The following is a 17,836-nucleotide window of genomic DNA, read 5'->3' on the forward strand; positions in this document are numbered from 1 at the left end:
AAAGAGTTGTAATCATCAGTTTCAAGACATCATTAAGAAAAGGTGAATGAGATCTTTAACTGGTGTACCTGCTTGTTCTTTGGAATACGCTGAGGTGCAAATCTTCAGTTTGGGTTGTGCTGATCTGTGGGATAATTCAGACGGACCCTACAAAACCATCTTCATGAAGGTCAGTAAGAACGCAGCTACTCAGCAGTGCTCTGGTTGTAGACCGTCCGTGCAAACTGCTTGCAGGACAAGCGAGCAGGAAACATTTACTCAAGCGATGTGCATAAGGAGAAATGATCCTAGTACTGAACACGGCGAGATGGTTTCTGATCTGGTTACTGCCATTTGGAAAGATCTTGAAGTTCGGTAGGTGCTTCAGCTCAGCACTTCCTCAGAATCAGACATTAGGTGGTGTCAAGGGTGCCTCAACTCCTGCTGCTCTGTCAGTTTATTGCCTGAAGCCAGTGCTCCCAGCGCTGCCTCCAGACCCGGCTGTGTGCAGTGGCTCTGCTTGCCAGGGAACTTGTGCGCAGTGGTAGTTACATCCTTTTCTGAACTGCACCTTAACTGTTCCATCTCTCCATTTTCAGCTGGTGCATTAGAGGTATCCAGAAACCTCGAAATTAAGTAATAAAGAACAACACAAATTAAAATGGAACAAGCTGATCACCCAGTATCTCGTCAAGTCTTCCAACCAGTGTCACTCCCCTGTTTACTACCTGCTTCCTGTGGAAACACTACAGATTGTTATGGTTTGGAGGGGCAAACAGCTATTGAATATTTGTGTTTGAAGGAGAAAAGATTCTTTTATGTCTATTCTGTGACGGATTACAGCAATGCTTATTGCCATAAGCCTGGATACATTAATACTGAAGCTAATCCGTGCATCTTTTCATGTTTTGTAGCTTAACTCTGACACTTAGGACAGTATATTAATAAACTCTGTAAAAAAGCATATTGGAAATCTTTTACCTTCTCAGTTTAATTTGTGATGTATTAACCTGTTTGTCTCTAACACTAATCTTAGTGCCAAAGGAGCTGGCAAAAGACCTGCTTGTCCTTTGCAGGCACGCCAGAGAAACCACAAAGTTGTTGACTTATGTGAATACATTTACATATATGGATGTATATATAGGTGTGTGTTTATATATACCAACACATTTTCTTTCTTGAGGATACAAAAGCTAATTCCACTTTACCATCTTCATGTGAATATACAATTTCATAGTTGCATTTGCAGGTTTTTGACCAAAACAACACCAAAAATGTACCAAGCATTTACAAACCGAGGTAAAAGATGCCAACGTGACAAGAAGGGCTGGGAATTCATTCTCAGGCAGCTGGCCACTGGAAGGAATAAGAAATGCAAACTAAGAAAAGCAAGAAATGGTACAGCCAAATGTCATTGCATCTTACTGCTGAGCTTGCAAGGGCTTTTCAGGTAATGAAATGGAAGGACAGCTTGCCACACCTGCGGGGTGCTGCCAGCTGGTCAGCTGGCTCCATAGAAAAGGCAAATGGAGACTTAGGGTAAACATTAAAAAGCCACTCAAGTCACTTTGTAAAGGGCTTGGGTCCTTTAGAAAATATTAACCTGGATCAATCAGCATTTTTAGGCTCTTGGGTTTTTAGGGATTAGAGATATATTTTTGCTGGAGAACTGACGGAAAGAAAAAACAGCATGTGCATCACCCCTGTCATATCGTTGCTTCCCTGTTTCAGCAGCTATGACTTACCGAAGAGTTCATCCCACCCTTACCTCTGGCAGCCTTTTTGTGCTGCCCTTCCCAGCCCATGGGGGCACCTGCAGCGCTGCTCAGGCAGCCACCCCACAGCAGGCATTTTGGGATTTGTGAGACACACTGAAAATTAGCTGCGTAAGTGCGAATGGCATGAGCCATCCCTCTTTCTACTGCTGGAGATATTCCCTTGCCAAGCTGATAAAATAGCATACTTTATTAAAAATGCCATCTGATACCAGGAAAAAGTCTTATTGTCTAATTTTCCCAGGGTAGCCACAATGAGAACAAATTACAAAGCACTTACGCTAGCCCTGTCTCCTCTTTCTGGCTGGCATAGTATTTCTGGCGTATTGCTGGGAAGTATATCCATCAGGGAAACAAATGGTGTCTTCCTATTCCTTTCTGTAAGAGAGATGTCAAATATTGTAATTCAGCATAAATTCCCACAAATTACTAGTCTTGCTTTTTAGTGCCTGTTGTCTGAAACTGTGGTACCTAACCCAGGCTTTATTTATTTATTTATTAATTGAACAAGAGACTTTCCCCCTACAGAGGAAGGATGGCAGAAGTGCATGTAAGGCATGGTGCAGGTGAGGAAACGTGAGCACGGCACATGAACAGAACTGAGCAGCTCCCTCCCGAACGATCTGTTTGCTCAGCCGAGTAGCTGATCCTGGTGGTACTAGTGCAACCTATTGTAACAAAACACGTGGGAAGGCTATAAATGCTAAGAATGCCCTGAGCCTCTGAGTTTTGTCCAGGCTCTTTGGTGCCGTGTGTCCTGGCAACAATGCTGCCAAAGCTGACTTTTAAAGAATCACCCTTTGACAGCATTGTCCCCCAACAACTGCTTAGCTGTCAGCTCAGGGAAATTCCTCCTTCTCCAGAGTATGCGAAATGCCAGCTGAGAACAGGCCCGGTTCATTAGCCCGTACCAGACAAAACAAATATTGTGTTTCTCCTGAACCAGCTATATATAGAATTAATCTGACCGTGGTAAGGCTGTGAGATAGCTCGGGTTCAGCTCAGGCGAGGGAAAACGCTGCTCCCCGCACGCTGGCAGATGCACTGCTGCTTTACACCATCCAGAGAGATTGGTCCCTCTTCCAAGAGCAGCCTGTTACACAGAGAGCTAAGTCTGTTCAGCATTTGGAAAACATAAAAGGCTCTGGAGTTTGTCCATGTGCTGGGGCAAAGTTAAGAGAGGTGATACGTTGCCTAAGGCGCCCGGCCACTTACTTAGTACAAATACTGTTCAATGGACTCATGATGTTGTTTTGCATTACAGTACCAGAGCCGAAGTTGAAAATTAGTCATCTAGGCTTTTTAAGCCCTTTGAATGACTTTTCATGTATCTAAAGGATGATTAAAATAATATTTTCTTTTTTATGGCTGTAAGACCCAATCCTGTACCTTTGCTAAGAGAATGAAAGACCCTCGGGTCATAACGGGAGCTTTTCCTGCAAAGTGTCTGCCCCTGTTCATAACGGTGTTTGGCTAGGAAGTAGTTGCACGGGTCTTGTACTGAGGTGAGGAATCCCTTAAACTTGTACTCCTTTTAAAAAGTGGAACTCGGCGTCTCTCCATCTCTCTGGTACAGCTTCAACCACCACAGCGGGAAGTGCTGATGACTGAGGGGCTCGGCGGCCTTCTAGTCCGGGGTCTTCAATGTCTTGAGTTTCAGGTGGCTCTTAGTTATGGTGTGCGAGGTTGTCATTAAGGCTGTAGACCCAGAGGTGTCTTTGCAGCCTTCTGACACGTCCGAGCAATCAGCCCAAGTCCAAATTCTCTGTTGTCATTGTCCCACAAACTGTTCAACAGCAGTGAAAAAAAGTATCAGTCATTTCCAGCGTAAAAATGATAAGAGAAGCCCAGGAATGGAAAAGACCTCCTGTCATCCATCCTTCTTCCCCAGCTCGAGCTTTCTGCTCCTGACAGATACATTTTTAACTTCTTAAGAACAGCTGGTATGGCAGCTGCACATTGTTCCCAGGCAATCTTTTCCTCTGCTCCTTATTGTTAGAAAGTTTTCCGTACTTTTCCTTGCAGTAATCTAAGTCCCATGCTTGTCTCCAACCTTGTGGGTAAGGAGGACAAATTATTCCCTTCGTCTTTGCAGCAGCTTTTCACGGAGCTGCAGGCTGTTCTCAAGTCACGGCTGTAAAAAAATCTTATCAATATGCTGCTGGAGATTTTGTCAAATGGATGAAATTTTGCTCTGTTTATTGATGACTTTTCTGTCATAACTTTTAAGCCATATCTTCTTTTTCGATATCTAATGCTTTCTCCTGCAAGTGAATGTGCTGTTCACATGTGCTTCCTCAAGTACATTTTGCAAGGCAATTTTCTTTTCACTGTCACTGCCAGCAGATGACTCTGTGTAGTGTCAGTCAAAAAAAAAAAAAAAGATTCGCATTCTTTTCTATATTTTCTGTATAAAGTGTTTTCTCCTTTCTACATACAGCTTTCTATGATAGTGCTTGAGTGGTCTGCGTTACGTCTTCTGTTACCAGCACGGTTTTCTCCTTTTGCCTGAATTCCATAAGGTGACACAGCTTTTTTCTTGCTGGGAGGCAGCTTTGTTCTTTAACAGCAGTTGCTCCAGCAGGACAAAATTACCAGGAAAATACTGGCTATACAGCAAGGCAGACGAGAAATACTATGTAGATGACTGTAGCTGACCCATTTTGTATTATTGCCTATGATGAATTTTAACATAACTCCTGCAGGACTGTGTGAACACATTCCCTTATGTAACACTAATTTGTGAGCAAACTGATATTTTGTTAATCTTATTACAAATACGCAGTTTTGCTCTGACTGCATCTGTTCCTAGATTGCTGATGATGCCTTTCTGTTCAACATAAATAATAGAACAATCACAATCAGCAAACAGTTCGTCATTTGTATGTACACTGCACCTTTTATAAATTGGTGGAGCTAGACAGGGCTTTGTCTTTCTACTGTGGTAATTATTTCTGCATAACCTTGTCTAAATAGGTAACGTTTTATGTTTCCAAAGCACGTTACATTCTCTGCATGCCGCTGCCCGTGAAGAGATTCTCCTTTCTCCAGCCCCGTCCCCCACAAGAGGAAGGCACGCCGGAGATGCTGGCTGTGGTGCTGGGCCAGCTCCCGCGGGCCACCTCAGGTCACCCGGTCAGTGGCAATGCCTCCAGGGCAAACTGCACTGTCCTATCGTATAATATGCAGCCAAGATGAGTGCATGGCATCTCTCAGTGAGATTTAAAAATTGTCAGAGCATATAAATTCGTAAGGTATTTATGAAAGTCAAAAAATCTGTATTGACTGGAACTTTCCGATTGAATGGCTGCAGGAACAAGTCTTTTCAATACTTTTTCAGATAGGAACTGGCAATTTTTTAAATTGCGGAAAGATAGTAGCATTTCTTCTTCCGGCTAAAAGTCGTGCTAACAATAAATAAATAAATAAATAAATAAAATGAAGACTGACAATGGCCAAATCCCAAATCTGTAAGATGTAAAAATCAGCCTTAATGATTGTGGAATGACCACATGTTATATATAGTCTATGAGCTATTGAATACTGTATACCAGAAATGGTATAGGACCATTTGTAGTTGTTTCTCAATAATTTAAATTGTCGTAAATGATAGCAGCTCAATTGCCTGACCATTTGTTTAAGGAGAATAATATTTGCACGTGATTCAATGAATCACAGTTATTCAAATAACTGCGCCTATGCACGTTAAGTAAAGGCAGCCGATACAGGGTATTTGGAGAACGTGTGAAAAATGCAGATGAAAATCTAGTCAGCTGCCATTTTAGAAACACTCTTGATATTTCCTTCATGTTACTACTCATAAATCATATCCCCAAAAGATGAAATGTGCTTGTGTCCACGACAGCACAACCAAGGCAGCTGCCCGGGTTTTCTCTGAGCACCAGAAGGGAGCAGGGAGCCGTGTGCTGGGGGAGTTCAGTGATCAGAGGGACACCCGAAACAGCCTCGCCAGGAAAAGAACAGCTGGAAGGCAAATTCATGTTCCTCCTCTCTTCCCATCTGCTCTGGTGAGGAGAGACTTCGAGGTACCCGGGAGGGCATCTCCCTTAGCGCGAGGCCTGGCGCGGAGCCGAATCCGCTCCCTGCCTGCGAGCCAGAGGTGCGTGACTGGAGGGGCCGGGGAGAGCTGGGCCTCCTCCAGGGTGACCTCACGTCAGGATGAAGCCTGGGCAAAATCCAACGGGGGGAAGTAAGGGCTTCTTTTTAGGTGAAATGATGGAAAGTCCTCATTGATTCAGTCTCCAAGGCAGAAATGGAGCAGAACACTGGTTTCCCTACCACCCTGCAGAGGTGGAGACTTTGATACCTTAAGGGAAGGGAAGAAGGTGGACAAGCTGTCCCAATGAATGGTCCCGTAGGAAGGCATGAAGAGTGATTTGGTTTTATTTCCTCTGGATTGTATCTGGAACTGCCTTCCTTCACGGGAGGTTCTCCATTTGGCTTTATGGATCAATCTCCCAGCCACCTGCCCAGTCCCAGGGAAACAACAGGCAGGAGCAGACAGACAGCGCGGCACTTGGGCATGACAGAGCAGCAAGCGGCCTTTCTGGGCCGAGCCTGGCTGAACGTAGAGGCGCAGGGAGATGCCGGAGTTTGGGCATGGTCGGTGTAACTCCGTGGTTGTAAGAGCACTGCACGCCTGGAGCTTGGGTTACAGGAATGACCTTGTACCCAAGTAGCTCCTCGAACTGCTTGGAACAGTCAGCGGGCGCCTTGTGTCGGACTTGAACAGGCTGAGGGGCAATCAGCCTTTTGGCCCTCGGGCTGGTGCAGACACGGCACCGCCCCGATGCCGGGACGGCCGTGGTGAGGGGCAGAGCTCGAGGTCCATCTCCCACACGCCGGGCGTCGCCCAGCCGGCCTTGGGGGTTACAGGCCGGGCACGGACCCCCCAGCGGGCGGGAGGGCGCGGGGCCGTGCGGTGGGGCTGGACCCCGGCCCCCGGCCCCCGGCCCCGGCCCTCGCGGGGCCGCCTCACGGCGGGGCGCGGCCTCGCCCCCAGCCCCACCCGGGCCGGGCGGGTCCCAGGTAAGCGGCGCCCGGCGGGGGGCGGCCAATGGCGGGGCGCGGCCGCCGCCGCCAGCCAATGGCAGCGCGCTCGGCGGCGGCCCCATGGCGCCGTGCCCGCTGGGCAGCCAATGGGGCGCGGCCGGGCCGCGGGCGGCGCTTTATCAGCGGCAGGGCCGGCGGCGGCGCGGAGCCGGTCGCGGCGGTCCCGGTGCCGGCGGCGGTCCCGGCGCGCGTCCCCGTGCAGCGGCCCCGCGCAGCATGGCCGGGCTGGGCGGCGGCCCCGGCGCCTTCGGGCGCTGCACGCACGCCGTGGTGCGGGCGCTGCCCGAGTCGCTGTGCCGCCAGGCGCTGCGCAGCGCCGCCGGCCCCGAGGTGGACTTCGCCCGCGCCGAGCGGGAGCACCAGCTGTACGTGGGCGTGCTGCGGGGCAAGCTGGGGCTGCGGGTGCTCGAGCTGCCGGCGGACGAGAGCCTGCCCGACTGCGTCTTCGTGGAGGACGCGGCCGTGGTGTGCGAGGAGACGGCGCTGCTCACCCGCCCGGGCGCGCCCAGCCGCAGGAAGGAGGTAGGGGCCGGCACCGCCTGCGCGACCCCCGGCCCCCCGGTCCGGCCCGCAGGTGCCCGGCCGGGCTCGGCCCTTCCCTTCCGCCGCCGCCCGGGGGTCGCTGCCGCGGCTCGGCCCCGGCCGCCGAGCGCGGCGCTTCGCGGAGCTGCCGCCGGTGGTCTCGGCCCCGGCCGGGCGCGGGAGGTGCGGGGCGGGGCGGGGGCTGCGGCCGGGCTCCGAGTGCTCGCGGGGCGCCCGCAGGGCGCGGTCCGGGCGGGTGGCCGAGTGCAGCCCGGCTGCCGCATCCTCGGGGGGCGAGGAACCTTTCACCCGGAGCTGCGGGGCTGCCCAGCTGGCCGCTCGCCTTCCCGCAGGTGTGTCCCGATGCAGCCCTCTCCTGTCTCGCAGTGCCTGTCCTCCCCAGGGACAGGACTCGCCCCGTCATCCCCGGGCACCTGCTGCTGCCCATTGTCAGTGAGTGCCCCTGGCCTGGCTGGCAAGTACAGCGGGGAGGGGTCTCCGTGGCCTTGGCATCCGTAGTATGGGTATGGTGCCCTCAGTCTAGTAATAAGGCTCACTTGAGTGTTGTCTGACAGTGAGTCCCAGATGGCTCACAGCTCTCGCACACGTACCTCCATGTGCATACACACGTGTGTGCGCTGCTTCAAGCACATCCCAGTCCTCTTCGAGGCAGCGGCACCAGAGCGAAGCTTCCAGCACTGGCTGTTGCTCAGCTGGAGCCCAGCTGAGCTTTCTGTGGCCATATCCCGTGAGTCACTGGTGTGTGTTGCCATGTGTGCTCCAGTGGCCTGCAGGAGAAACGCCTCTGTCACTGACTGTGGGCTTTGCAAGTAGACAGGAGTCTGTGTGTGGAGGTGGGGGTCAGCTCTGGGTGGATGTGCTTAGAAGGAGCCTGGGAAGCAAGGGGTGGTGGTTTGTTACCCACCTGGTGACAATTGGTGGTGCTGGCAGGAGGTGGGAGACACCAGTTGCCACCAGCTGAAAGTAAAAGGTGGTATTTCTTTGCCTACTTTGAGGTCTCAGATTATGCTAACGCACAGTGAACATGAAGAGATGAGATATGGCAGCAGAACTGAATGCGATAGTGGCTGTAACTGTTTGCTCTATTTGAGGTGCCATAAGGAAATGAAAAAGCATGAAACAAGGAAGCAAAGGATGTGGGATACTTGCTTCTTTGTTTAAAAAACCCCAAGTTGTCTTCCTCTTCATTCCTTCCTCTTTGTTCTCCTCCCTTCAGTGTTACTAGCTATTCTGGTTCCACGAAGGTAGTGGACGAAGATGCATAACCCAAGGCTGCAGGGGTAGTGAGGGGGAGTTAGTGATGCTTGAAGCTGCTTGGCCCTTGAGTGAAATAATGTTGAGTGCAAGTACCTGATGGCATTAGCCATCTCCTGAGGGTTAACAGCAGCAAATGAAGTTCCATGAGTTGTATCCTGCTTATTATAAGAATCAGTCAGGTAAAACAGTCTGTTTTCTACCCCATTAACAAAAGACAAGACATGACATTTACTTACGTAATTCTAAATATGTTAAATTGTTTTAAATCATAATTAGAAGTTGCTCCCCAGCATCCACAAAATAATTAAAAAGGATTGTGCTGGAGAGGATGCATATGGTAACAATTTATCATTGAATTATGTAGTGTATTGTCAGAGGGTAATACAAAGTTTGTTCTGTTTATATTCCTTTTTGCTGGGCTAGGTTTCTTATTGATCAGCAGCAACTACTTTGCATGAAGTAGTAACTCAGACATGATTTGAAATAAAGCCTGAACATGGTAAACTCTTAGCAGAAGCAGCGGAGCAGATTTACTTCTTTCCTTGGATGACTTGTCCAGGCAGAGTCACAAATCAACGTGAGAGGAAGCTTTGAAGCACAATTTGAAACTTATTAGTTTCCTTGAATGAAGGGGCAATCACTCCCATGAGCTTTCAATGAATTAAAAAACAAGCTATAAATATCCTTCAGCTCCTCAGTACCTACATGGAGGTTATCAAGAGCACGGAGCCAGGCTGTTCACTCCTGTGGCAGGAGGACAGGAGACAACAGGCTTCGGTGGAAGCAGTATGTTTTAATGGGGTGTAAGGAGGCTTCTCACAGTGAGGGCAGCTGAGCAGTGAAATGGGGGCCTGGAGAAGCTGTGCAGTCATCTGTGGAGGCTTTCAAGACCTGACCGGATAAAGCCCTGAGCGACCCGGTCTGTTCTCATAGCTGGCCCTGTTTTGAGAGGGAGGACGGACTAGAAACCTCCTGAGGTCCCCTCCGACTTGAATTACTCTGGGGGTGAAGCCTGTTGTAGGTTAGGATACTTGGAGATGGGCATTGTCAGTTAACGGTCATGAAATGACCTGGTCTGCCTGCCCAGGACGTGGACAGTCACTAGATCTGGATGGCTCATGGTCTGATAGATCCACTGCCAGAAGTCAGAAGGACAAGGCCCTGCGAGACCAGTTTTCTTATGCTGTCTCTGGAGGACTTTGCTCCTAGCCCAGCTGGCCTGGCCAGCCTGGTACAAATGTGACCGGGGCTCATACTGTCAGCAGGCTCGCAGAGGAGGGAAGGCGGCGGCTGCGGTCCACGTGCAGTACGGGTTTCTCAGAGCGCAGTCTTGCTCTCTTTATGTAACACAGGCATAACCCCATGAGTACTTCAGCAGTGCGGCTGGTGCTCGGCTTAACCCAGTTAATGTGAGGGCCGTGTGCTGAGCATGTGCTGTGGCCGTGCCTCCTGTGAGGCCTGGAGCTGCTGTGCTGGGCATGGCCTGCTCGCCTCGGCCCTGACCTGCAGGGCTGCGGGGCGCTGCTTCTGTGAAGTGTTAATGGAGGAGGGCTTGTGTCCAGGCAGCTTGCTGGGAGGCCTGTGGTGGGCCATGTGCTGCAGCCCTATCAGGAGGAGGGGAAGATGAAGGGCCTGGGGGCTGCTGAGGTGGGGCCTGGCTGAACACAGCTGGAGCTGCTCAGCCCTCCCATCTGGCAGGCAGCTCATCAGGAGGCACTATCTCTGTCCTCCTGCACTTCATGTTACTGAAAACTGTAATGCAATATTTAAGAACTGTTGCAGCGTGTTCTTTCACTGACTAGACTCCTTATTAAGAAGGCTTGTTATCAATTACTGCTATGCTGTGCGTAGCAGGCACAGTTCTGCAGCAGTCTTTAATAGCACTGACTGAGCTTCCAGGCTGTATAGATACTAGTGGTTCCCCTTCCAGCACCGTTGGATTCTTTACTGGTTGTCTGCCTGGAACAAAACCCAACAAAAACCCCAACCCACAGATTATTTGTTCTTGCTCCAAGTTATTGTAGGGAGGAAAAAGAGTTGAATTAAACTTGGTCATGTTCAGTCAGTACTGGGAATCAGACCAATATTTTTTTAGTAAAGTAGAAAAATTGGTCATGCATTTAATGATTTCTTTGCAAGAGGCAGGGGCTTATTCCAAGGCATTATGTTTGTGTTATCAACTTCTGAACTTATTTTAAAATTCATAGTTTCTGGAGAGTTTTGGATTTAGTAGAAATGTGAAAGCGTTTAAAGTAAGCCAGAAGTAGATACCTAATGCGGATAAGCTGGTGTTTTGTTTAGCTGTGTGCAGTCACCAGTGCACTTAATGTTCAAGTTGAGTAACTCTAATGGAAATGTTGTGATCACTGATCAGGTTCCAGCACCTTTTGTTCCAGCAGCGTGTTCTCAATTGCTTATTCCTCTAGTATAAACGCTTCACGTCACCTTCTGAACACACCAGGGTTAGATGCGGAGAAGAGCGCTGATCAGCACATTGCTCGTACTGCATAAGTTGTCTTAATGTGCTTGGGATAGCACAAACAGTGCTTCCACCATTTCTGTGCTTATGCAGGCAGATGGAAATCCAAAAGCTCAGCGAAATATAGCCCCTGCTAACCTGGCCTCTTCTTTTCAGCTGCTGCATTGGGAAGGGAGAATGGCTGGGGAAGCTTCAGGGTCTGCTGCAGAAGAGATCACTGAGTGATTCTTCCTTCAGAAGTCAAGAGGAAATGTCAATCCAAGAGCCCTCTTTCTTCCCCCCAAAACCCATTGGGGACCAGTCTGTGGGGCTGCATTCCTGCAGCATGGGGAGGGAAGACAGGCAATGAGGATGGGGTGAATAACAAGGGAATGTGCTTATCATGTGGTATCTTCTCAACAAGGTTTGGAAGAACCTCCCAGTTGCCCCTTGAGCATCTCTGGGTTCTTCCTGAATCTGCTCACCGGGTGGCAGGGCCCTGTGCGCAGCCGTGGTCCTGCCAAGCTCCCCACAGTGCTGGGCCATGTAACCTGCTGCTCAGCACCAAGCAGCCCCCTGCACAGCCACCTCGTCCTGCTCGGTGTGCTCCCGTGGGGCTGCATGGAGAGGTCATCCTGGAGCTCATGCATGCGCTGGGCTGTGGACCTGGCTGCAGCCTGGTGCTGCCAGGAATGGTTCGTGGGCTGGGTGGCCGATACCTCTGAGAAAGCAGAAAGCAAACAGGTGAGGAGTTGCCTGCATAGGCAGGTCTGGTTGTAGTGCAGCTGCCAAATGACAGATATCTCGTCTGTTCCATCTGTAGACCTCAGTAGTTCTATAGGATAATGTCTGTTGCAAAGTAATAGAAAAGCTTGGCTCTAGAGAAATGTTTCAAGGCTCTGCTAGCTCCTGAACCTAATTAGGCTATGGGGGATTTATTTTATAGCACATGCTAGGATGCAAGAGCCTGTATTTGCTGACTAATCACTTAAACCAGCATCTTTCTGCACAACTGGCAGAGACCTGTCTCATTTCCTTGGAGGATTAGCACTTGCTGATTGTTAGAGAGACAAGAGATTTAAAAATAAAAACACCAACTTTAATTCATAGTTCTGTAAATTGTCATAGCAGATCCTGGAGGTCTTGTTCAGTTGCACTGGCTCCTTTGCGTGCACTTATGTGCTTCACCCATGATGTTACTGATTAATGTTCTGCCTAGAAAGCTTGGCAGGGAGTCTCAGGGGTTACCCCTCTGTCATTGCTTAGTGTTTGAACCAGCTGGTGAGTAAACAGGGGCAAAAGCTTTGAGGATTGACAAAACAATTAGAAATGGTGTTAGGCACCTTTCTGCCCTCAGGCTGTGTTGTTTTTTTTCTTGAATGCCTTTCCCATTTTATGCTGAAGCATACACAAGCTCCTTTGGCCTATTCTTTTCAGTGTTCTCATTCTAACTTCAAAATCAGAAGTGCAAAAGATACTGTCGATGGTTGTCACTGCTATCTGCAGCTGTGCTGAAAACAAGTCAAGAAGTCCCAGTCAGATGTAGGATAAGATGGTTGAGATGGATGCATACCTGGGCTGTGCTCGTCTTTTGCAGAGATGCTGTGTTCTCAATGCTCTCCACGCGTAATTGATGGAGCCAAGTGCAATGATCTTCCCCAAAGTGTGTGCCATGTGGAGGTGTGTGCTGGGGCCTGTGCTGAGGGAAAGCAGCTTTTTCCAGGAGCAAACAGGTGCTGCCCATTGTGGGGTACAGAAGGCAACCAAGTGGCTCTCAGAATCTACATCAGTGCTTCCTACAATTGGTTTCATTAGCTGTCATTTCAGTGTTTTGGTGTTAGTGTGTAAAATAACTGGAAAGCACCCAGCGGAGAAGTTTTGTCTTGAACAGTGTGCAGCTTTCCTCTTAAAGAGTACTTGAAGTGAGTTTTAAAAAATCACTGGCAGCATCAGACCTGTATCAGGAGCCTATGTAATTGTAGTCTCAGACACATGGAAGGAATGTTTTAGCCTCTTCAAGCAGCCTACTTCAGAAGCAGGTTGTATTTGTTTCTGTGGCTCTGTTCCTCCTATCTCTTTGCAGCTGGAGTGTTGCCTTGTGGTTTGGGTATGTTCTGCTTTGGTCTCAGAGTTCGTGCTGATGTAGCTCTGACCCTACATGAATAGGGCTGACACTTCAGGCAAATGGGTCATGCCAAGAACTACATTCTTTGATTTTTCAATTTTGCTGCTGTAATCACAGATTTAATGAAAATATTAGGAAGCAGCTTCTAGTCAGATCAATATAAGTGGACTGTATTCATTATAATTGCTTTCTATCTATAGAACTGTAAAACCATCTTTAAGGATGGTCTAGGAGCAAGTTGAGTTCAATGCTCTTCTACCAGAGGCAATGTTTAGACTTTAATAAATTGCTACATCAAGTTTCTCAGCAATATCTGAGTTGCTGACCAAAAGATTCAAAACAAAAAGGCAGAAGCCAAATTAAATGTCTGCTTTTAATATCCTGTGAACACCAATTATTATTTTGCAAGCCTGATGTCAGCTTTTGTACCTTTTTAATCACCGCTTCTTCAGCTGTGATAAATAGTCCTTGGTGAGCTTATGGTTCAGTGCAAATGCTAAGTGGTTAAAGGTTCCAAATAACCTTAAGCATTTCCGTAAGGAAGTGAAAAGAGCCTTTTCTACTGTTCTGACTTATCCATATGGCTCGGAGCTACCCTGCTTCTTTCCCAAGAGATTCCTGCCCGACTGTCAGGTTGAAGCTAAATCTTTCTCTTTGGCAGCTGCCTTACTTAAAAGCATCATAAAAATTGGTTTAACTCACTCACTACTGGAATCTTGTTTTGGAGTATAAATGCGGGTTCCTGACATCCCCAGTTGCTTGATGGATACATTTTTAACCTCACACTCCCTACAGTCCCACAGCACCCTGTGTACCCTGCCAAGGAGAGGGTTTGTACCTGGGCTGCGGCGCTGCCTTGCTCGCGGTGCGATCCGACAGCACCATCTGAGTGCCGAGTGGGATGCAGAGGAGCTGCCGTGTGCTCTGCTTCTGCCTGCTGGCTTCTGAGATGCTTCGGTGTGGGGAGCGAGGTCCCCAGCTGAGCTTCCCGAGCTGTACCAGTAGCACAGGCAGCAGCTGCTCCCAGCGCTGTGCCAGGACACATGCACAGGAAGAAGTGTGTGTCTAGGTTTCCCCCTTCTGCCTCTTGCATGCTTCCAGTTGCAAATTCAGCTCTGGTCTGCTGGTAATACGTGTGTGGAGTGCCTGTCCCGCGGGTCAGATAGGTGGGTGCCTGTCTGTCACTTTGACCAAGTTTGTGAAACTTTTGGCTATCATAAAATATACTTACGGCTGATCGAGGAGCATACGTGTGGCGAAGGTAAGGCCCTCTGGTTTGGTCAGATGGGATTTGGGGAGAGTTAGTAACAGGTGCAGTTGTCCTTAATGAACTCAGTGCCTCCAGTTGTCTCTCTTGGCGAGGGCACCAGAGCATGCAGCATGTCAACAAGCACTACTGGTGTAAGCACTGACCTTTTTAATTAAAGCAAGCACACTCAGGCTTGCATTTCTGCCAATACTGTTCTTCTGCCCTTGCTGGTTTCCCAGGAGTGATTCTGGAGAGGCGAGTCTGGTACTCAACCTTGGCTGCAGGCACAGCAGGACTGCGCTGAGGATACTATAGGAGGTGACCATACAGCAAGCTTTAACTTGCATTACTCTGTTCTATTGAGCATTTGGTGAGATTAGTGGTACAAATTAATCCAAGAAAGTGGTGTCTGTGCTTCTGCATTGTTCAGTTCTCAGAGGATTTCTTGTCTGTCTTAATTCTCCTGGTAAACAGTGCTGGATGAAGAACGCAGGCTAGACTAGTAAATGTCTGACCTGAAACACAAGTCGCCTATACAGATGCAGAGCAGGAGGCTCCATTGCCCAGAAGTTATCCCGGTGCGTAGGCAGCTGTGTACAAGCCCTTGTTTTTGGAAGGCCTGCGGAGGTTAGTGCCTGCAGAGAACGTGCTCCTATCAAAAAGTAATTACCATGGTCAGTAACTACTGATCAATTTTTGCTCAAACACCCTATTTTTACACAGGAGCACACCTCTATTCAGTCAAGGCTTATGCTGTAAGAGTTTCACCCTGGTGTCTGATCTGGCCAGTGGTAAGAACTGGTCAGTCGCTGCTCTAGGGTGAGGTGAGTGATGTGCTCACAGCATCGGGTCACGGTATCTTTTTTGCTGCCTTTCTTTCTAGTAGTAGTAGCAATACCTTCTTTTAAGGAAGTGTTTTATGGCTCAGATGTACCTGAGTCAGGCCTTGCTTCCATCTAAAGCAGCTGATAGCACACAATTCGGCTGTGTCAGGTGATGTATTCTTTCTGTTACTTCGCACTGATAGCAAAACCAAACAAGTACATCAAAAATAGCTTGTTTGAGACTTGCAGAATTCATTTTAATTTCAGTAGACATTCAATGCTTGGCACTGTCTTTAAAAAAAAAAAAATTGTGCTAATTTGTTTCTGGAAGGGCTGTATGTGTTAATAGTAAAGGAGCTGGCTCTCTGCCTGCTTCTGAATGCCAGCCGAAGTTCTCTGGCAAAACCAAATCGTCTGTCTCAGCTCAGTCCCAGCTGGCCACTGCAGCAAGCTGAAACAAGGCCTGCCACAGAATTGGGAACTAGGAGCAGAGTTGTGATATCTTTCTGGATTTCTTTCCTTTTATCTGTAAAGAGGCTTAACCTAAGAGTTGTCGTGGAAGCTGGATGCTGTATGTTTCTTCCCACACCCCATGGGGGGATGTTTCAGGACAAGAGCCCTGCATATACCGATGTCCCTGCATTTCTGTGTAGTTGGTGTCCTTTGAGTTGCAGGCCAGCAGCCACGGCGAGGTCATCTCCTTCCAAGCACTTACGTTCAGCTAACTAGAAAGGTGAGTGTTTTAGAGAGGGAGCCCGGTTTTGGCCTGCTGTCCAGAAGTAGCAAGCTGTTGTTTTAAGAGCACTTTAGATGTTTAGTAGTAATCCAGGTTATGCCTCTTCGTAAAGATGAGATGTTTACCAGTCCTTCAGGAGTTCGTTTTGCAAACAATTTGAGTGATTTGGAGCATTTCATCTACCCAGATAGCTGAGCGTCTGACATCACTGTGCTTGAAACAGTCAAGGTGGTGGCTCTCAAGCACCTCGTGTTCTTCCAGTGCTGACCACACAGAGGAGCGGAGCTGTGGCTATTGCTAGCTACTAGGTTTCCCTGAGGCTTAACGCTAGTTTGTGGCTCGCTTTACGTTAAAAGCCTCTGAAAGCCTCTGATGGGAATACTAATGCCTGTGCTGACAAAATGTGGTAGTTAGAGCTGAAGTAAGCAGCGCTGTTGAGAGGCAAATAGAAACTGCTTAAAGATACCACTGGAGGAGGATATGAGTTAGATAACTATTTCTAGGCTTCCCTGACTGCAGGGCTCTGTATTAGGACGTTCCCTTCTGAATGAGCATTTCTAAAACTTTTTTTAAAATACTGTATACCTCCAGTATTGCTGAAAGGCCACTTTTTGGACAGGATTTAGATTAATTATTCACCTGGATAAGAAATGCTGCATGATGTTCTGGTTACCTGTCCTGGAAATGCAGCATAAGCAGAAAAGGTAGGGGTGGATGAGAAGACCTTGCTGCGGTACAGGACTGCTTTTGTGTCAAGTGGGGCTAATTAGATAAATGCCTTCATCTTAAAAAGCTATTCTGGGGAGGGGAGAAATAGGAGAGTTCTATAATATCTCAAATGGTACAGAGAAAATGAACTGGGAATGATAAAACAACCTGATGACATCCAGAGAAATACCCAGGCAGAAGGAAGTACTTTGTCATGCAATGCACAACTGAGCTGTCAAGTTCATTGCCAGGATGTTGTGGGGTCCAAAAGTGCAGCTGGGTGTAAATTAACAAAAGAGATCCATCAATAGCTGTTCAACACTTTGATCCAGATGCAATATCTGGCTTTGGAAATGTGTACACTGCCTCTTACAATATAAGCTGAGGAAAATTATACCGGAGACAGAATCACTCTATACTTGTCCTTTCTGTTATTCTTTCCTTAAGCTGCCAGTTCTGCTGGAATCAGGCTACTTGGATATCCAGGTCCCTGTGACCCACTTAAGCAGCTGATGTATTATGAATAAGCTGTAATACTGATAGCTGTTTAGCAGCCTCATAATGAGTCGCTCGCTGTTATCCCAAAGGTCACAAGTGGTTCAAGGGGTGCAGTTTGGGACACACTTCTCCACTGCTGCCCTGTGTGAATGCTGCAGTCATCTTGCCAGTGTTTCTGTCCTGTGGGGCTGTGGGAACCTGTGTTCAGGCTTAGGGTGTCAGGTGGTGCTAGGTGGGCTGTTGTAGCACACATGTGGATGATCTGAGGTCAGGTGTTAACTTTTTGTCTTCTCTGCCTCTGTCCATATCCATCCTAGCACAGGTACTAGAAAATGGAATGATTCCGCTATTAAGGCAGGCTGAGATATTTTATGTCAACAGTATAAAAGGATTTTTTTCTTCCCCCCTACCAAGTCAGATTAACCCTAAGAAACAGTGCATACTTTGTAATGCAGAGATCTCTCATTGGGAAATGTTGTTTCTAGCTTTTCCACATCAGCTGTGAAAACATATTGCCATCCAAGCTCTGCAAAATCTTTCTTAGAAAGGCCTAGCAATGAATACTTGGCATACAGAGGTTTGATGTATTGAGAGCCAGGCTTAGTGTTGTG

At 48.3% G+C, this 17,836-nt stretch overlaps 1 protein-coding gene across 2 annotated transcripts in view; it reads left to right on the forward strand.

Moving 5' to 3' along the window:
- DDAH1 (dimethylarginine dimethylaminohydrolase 1) overlaps positions 1 to 17,836 on the forward strand; it is a 92,014-nt gene that overhangs the window by 30,442 nt on the left and 43,736 nt on the right. Inside the window, exon 1 of one of the 2 annotated variants that reach the window (XM_035537199.2) lies at positions 6,977 to 7,349. The exons of the other annotated variant lie outside the window; for it this stretch is intronic. Coding sequence (XP_035393092.1) covers positions 7,044 to 7,349 — 306 coding nt within the window. The 5' untranslated portion in view covers positions 6,977 to 7,043. Of the gene's footprint in view, positions 1 to 6,976; positions 7,350 to 17,836 lie in introns of those variants that run through there. 2 annotated transcript variants of the gene reach the window in all.

The sequence above is a fragment of the Cygnus atratus genome, chromosome 8, assembly GCF_013377495.2.
Source record: "Cygnus atratus isolate AKBS03 ecotype Queensland, Australia chromosome 8, CAtr_DNAZoo_HiC_assembly, whole genome shotgun sequence".
Taxonomy (NCBI): Eukaryota; Metazoa; Chordata; class Aves; order Anseriformes; family Anatidae; genus Cygnus; species Cygnus atratus.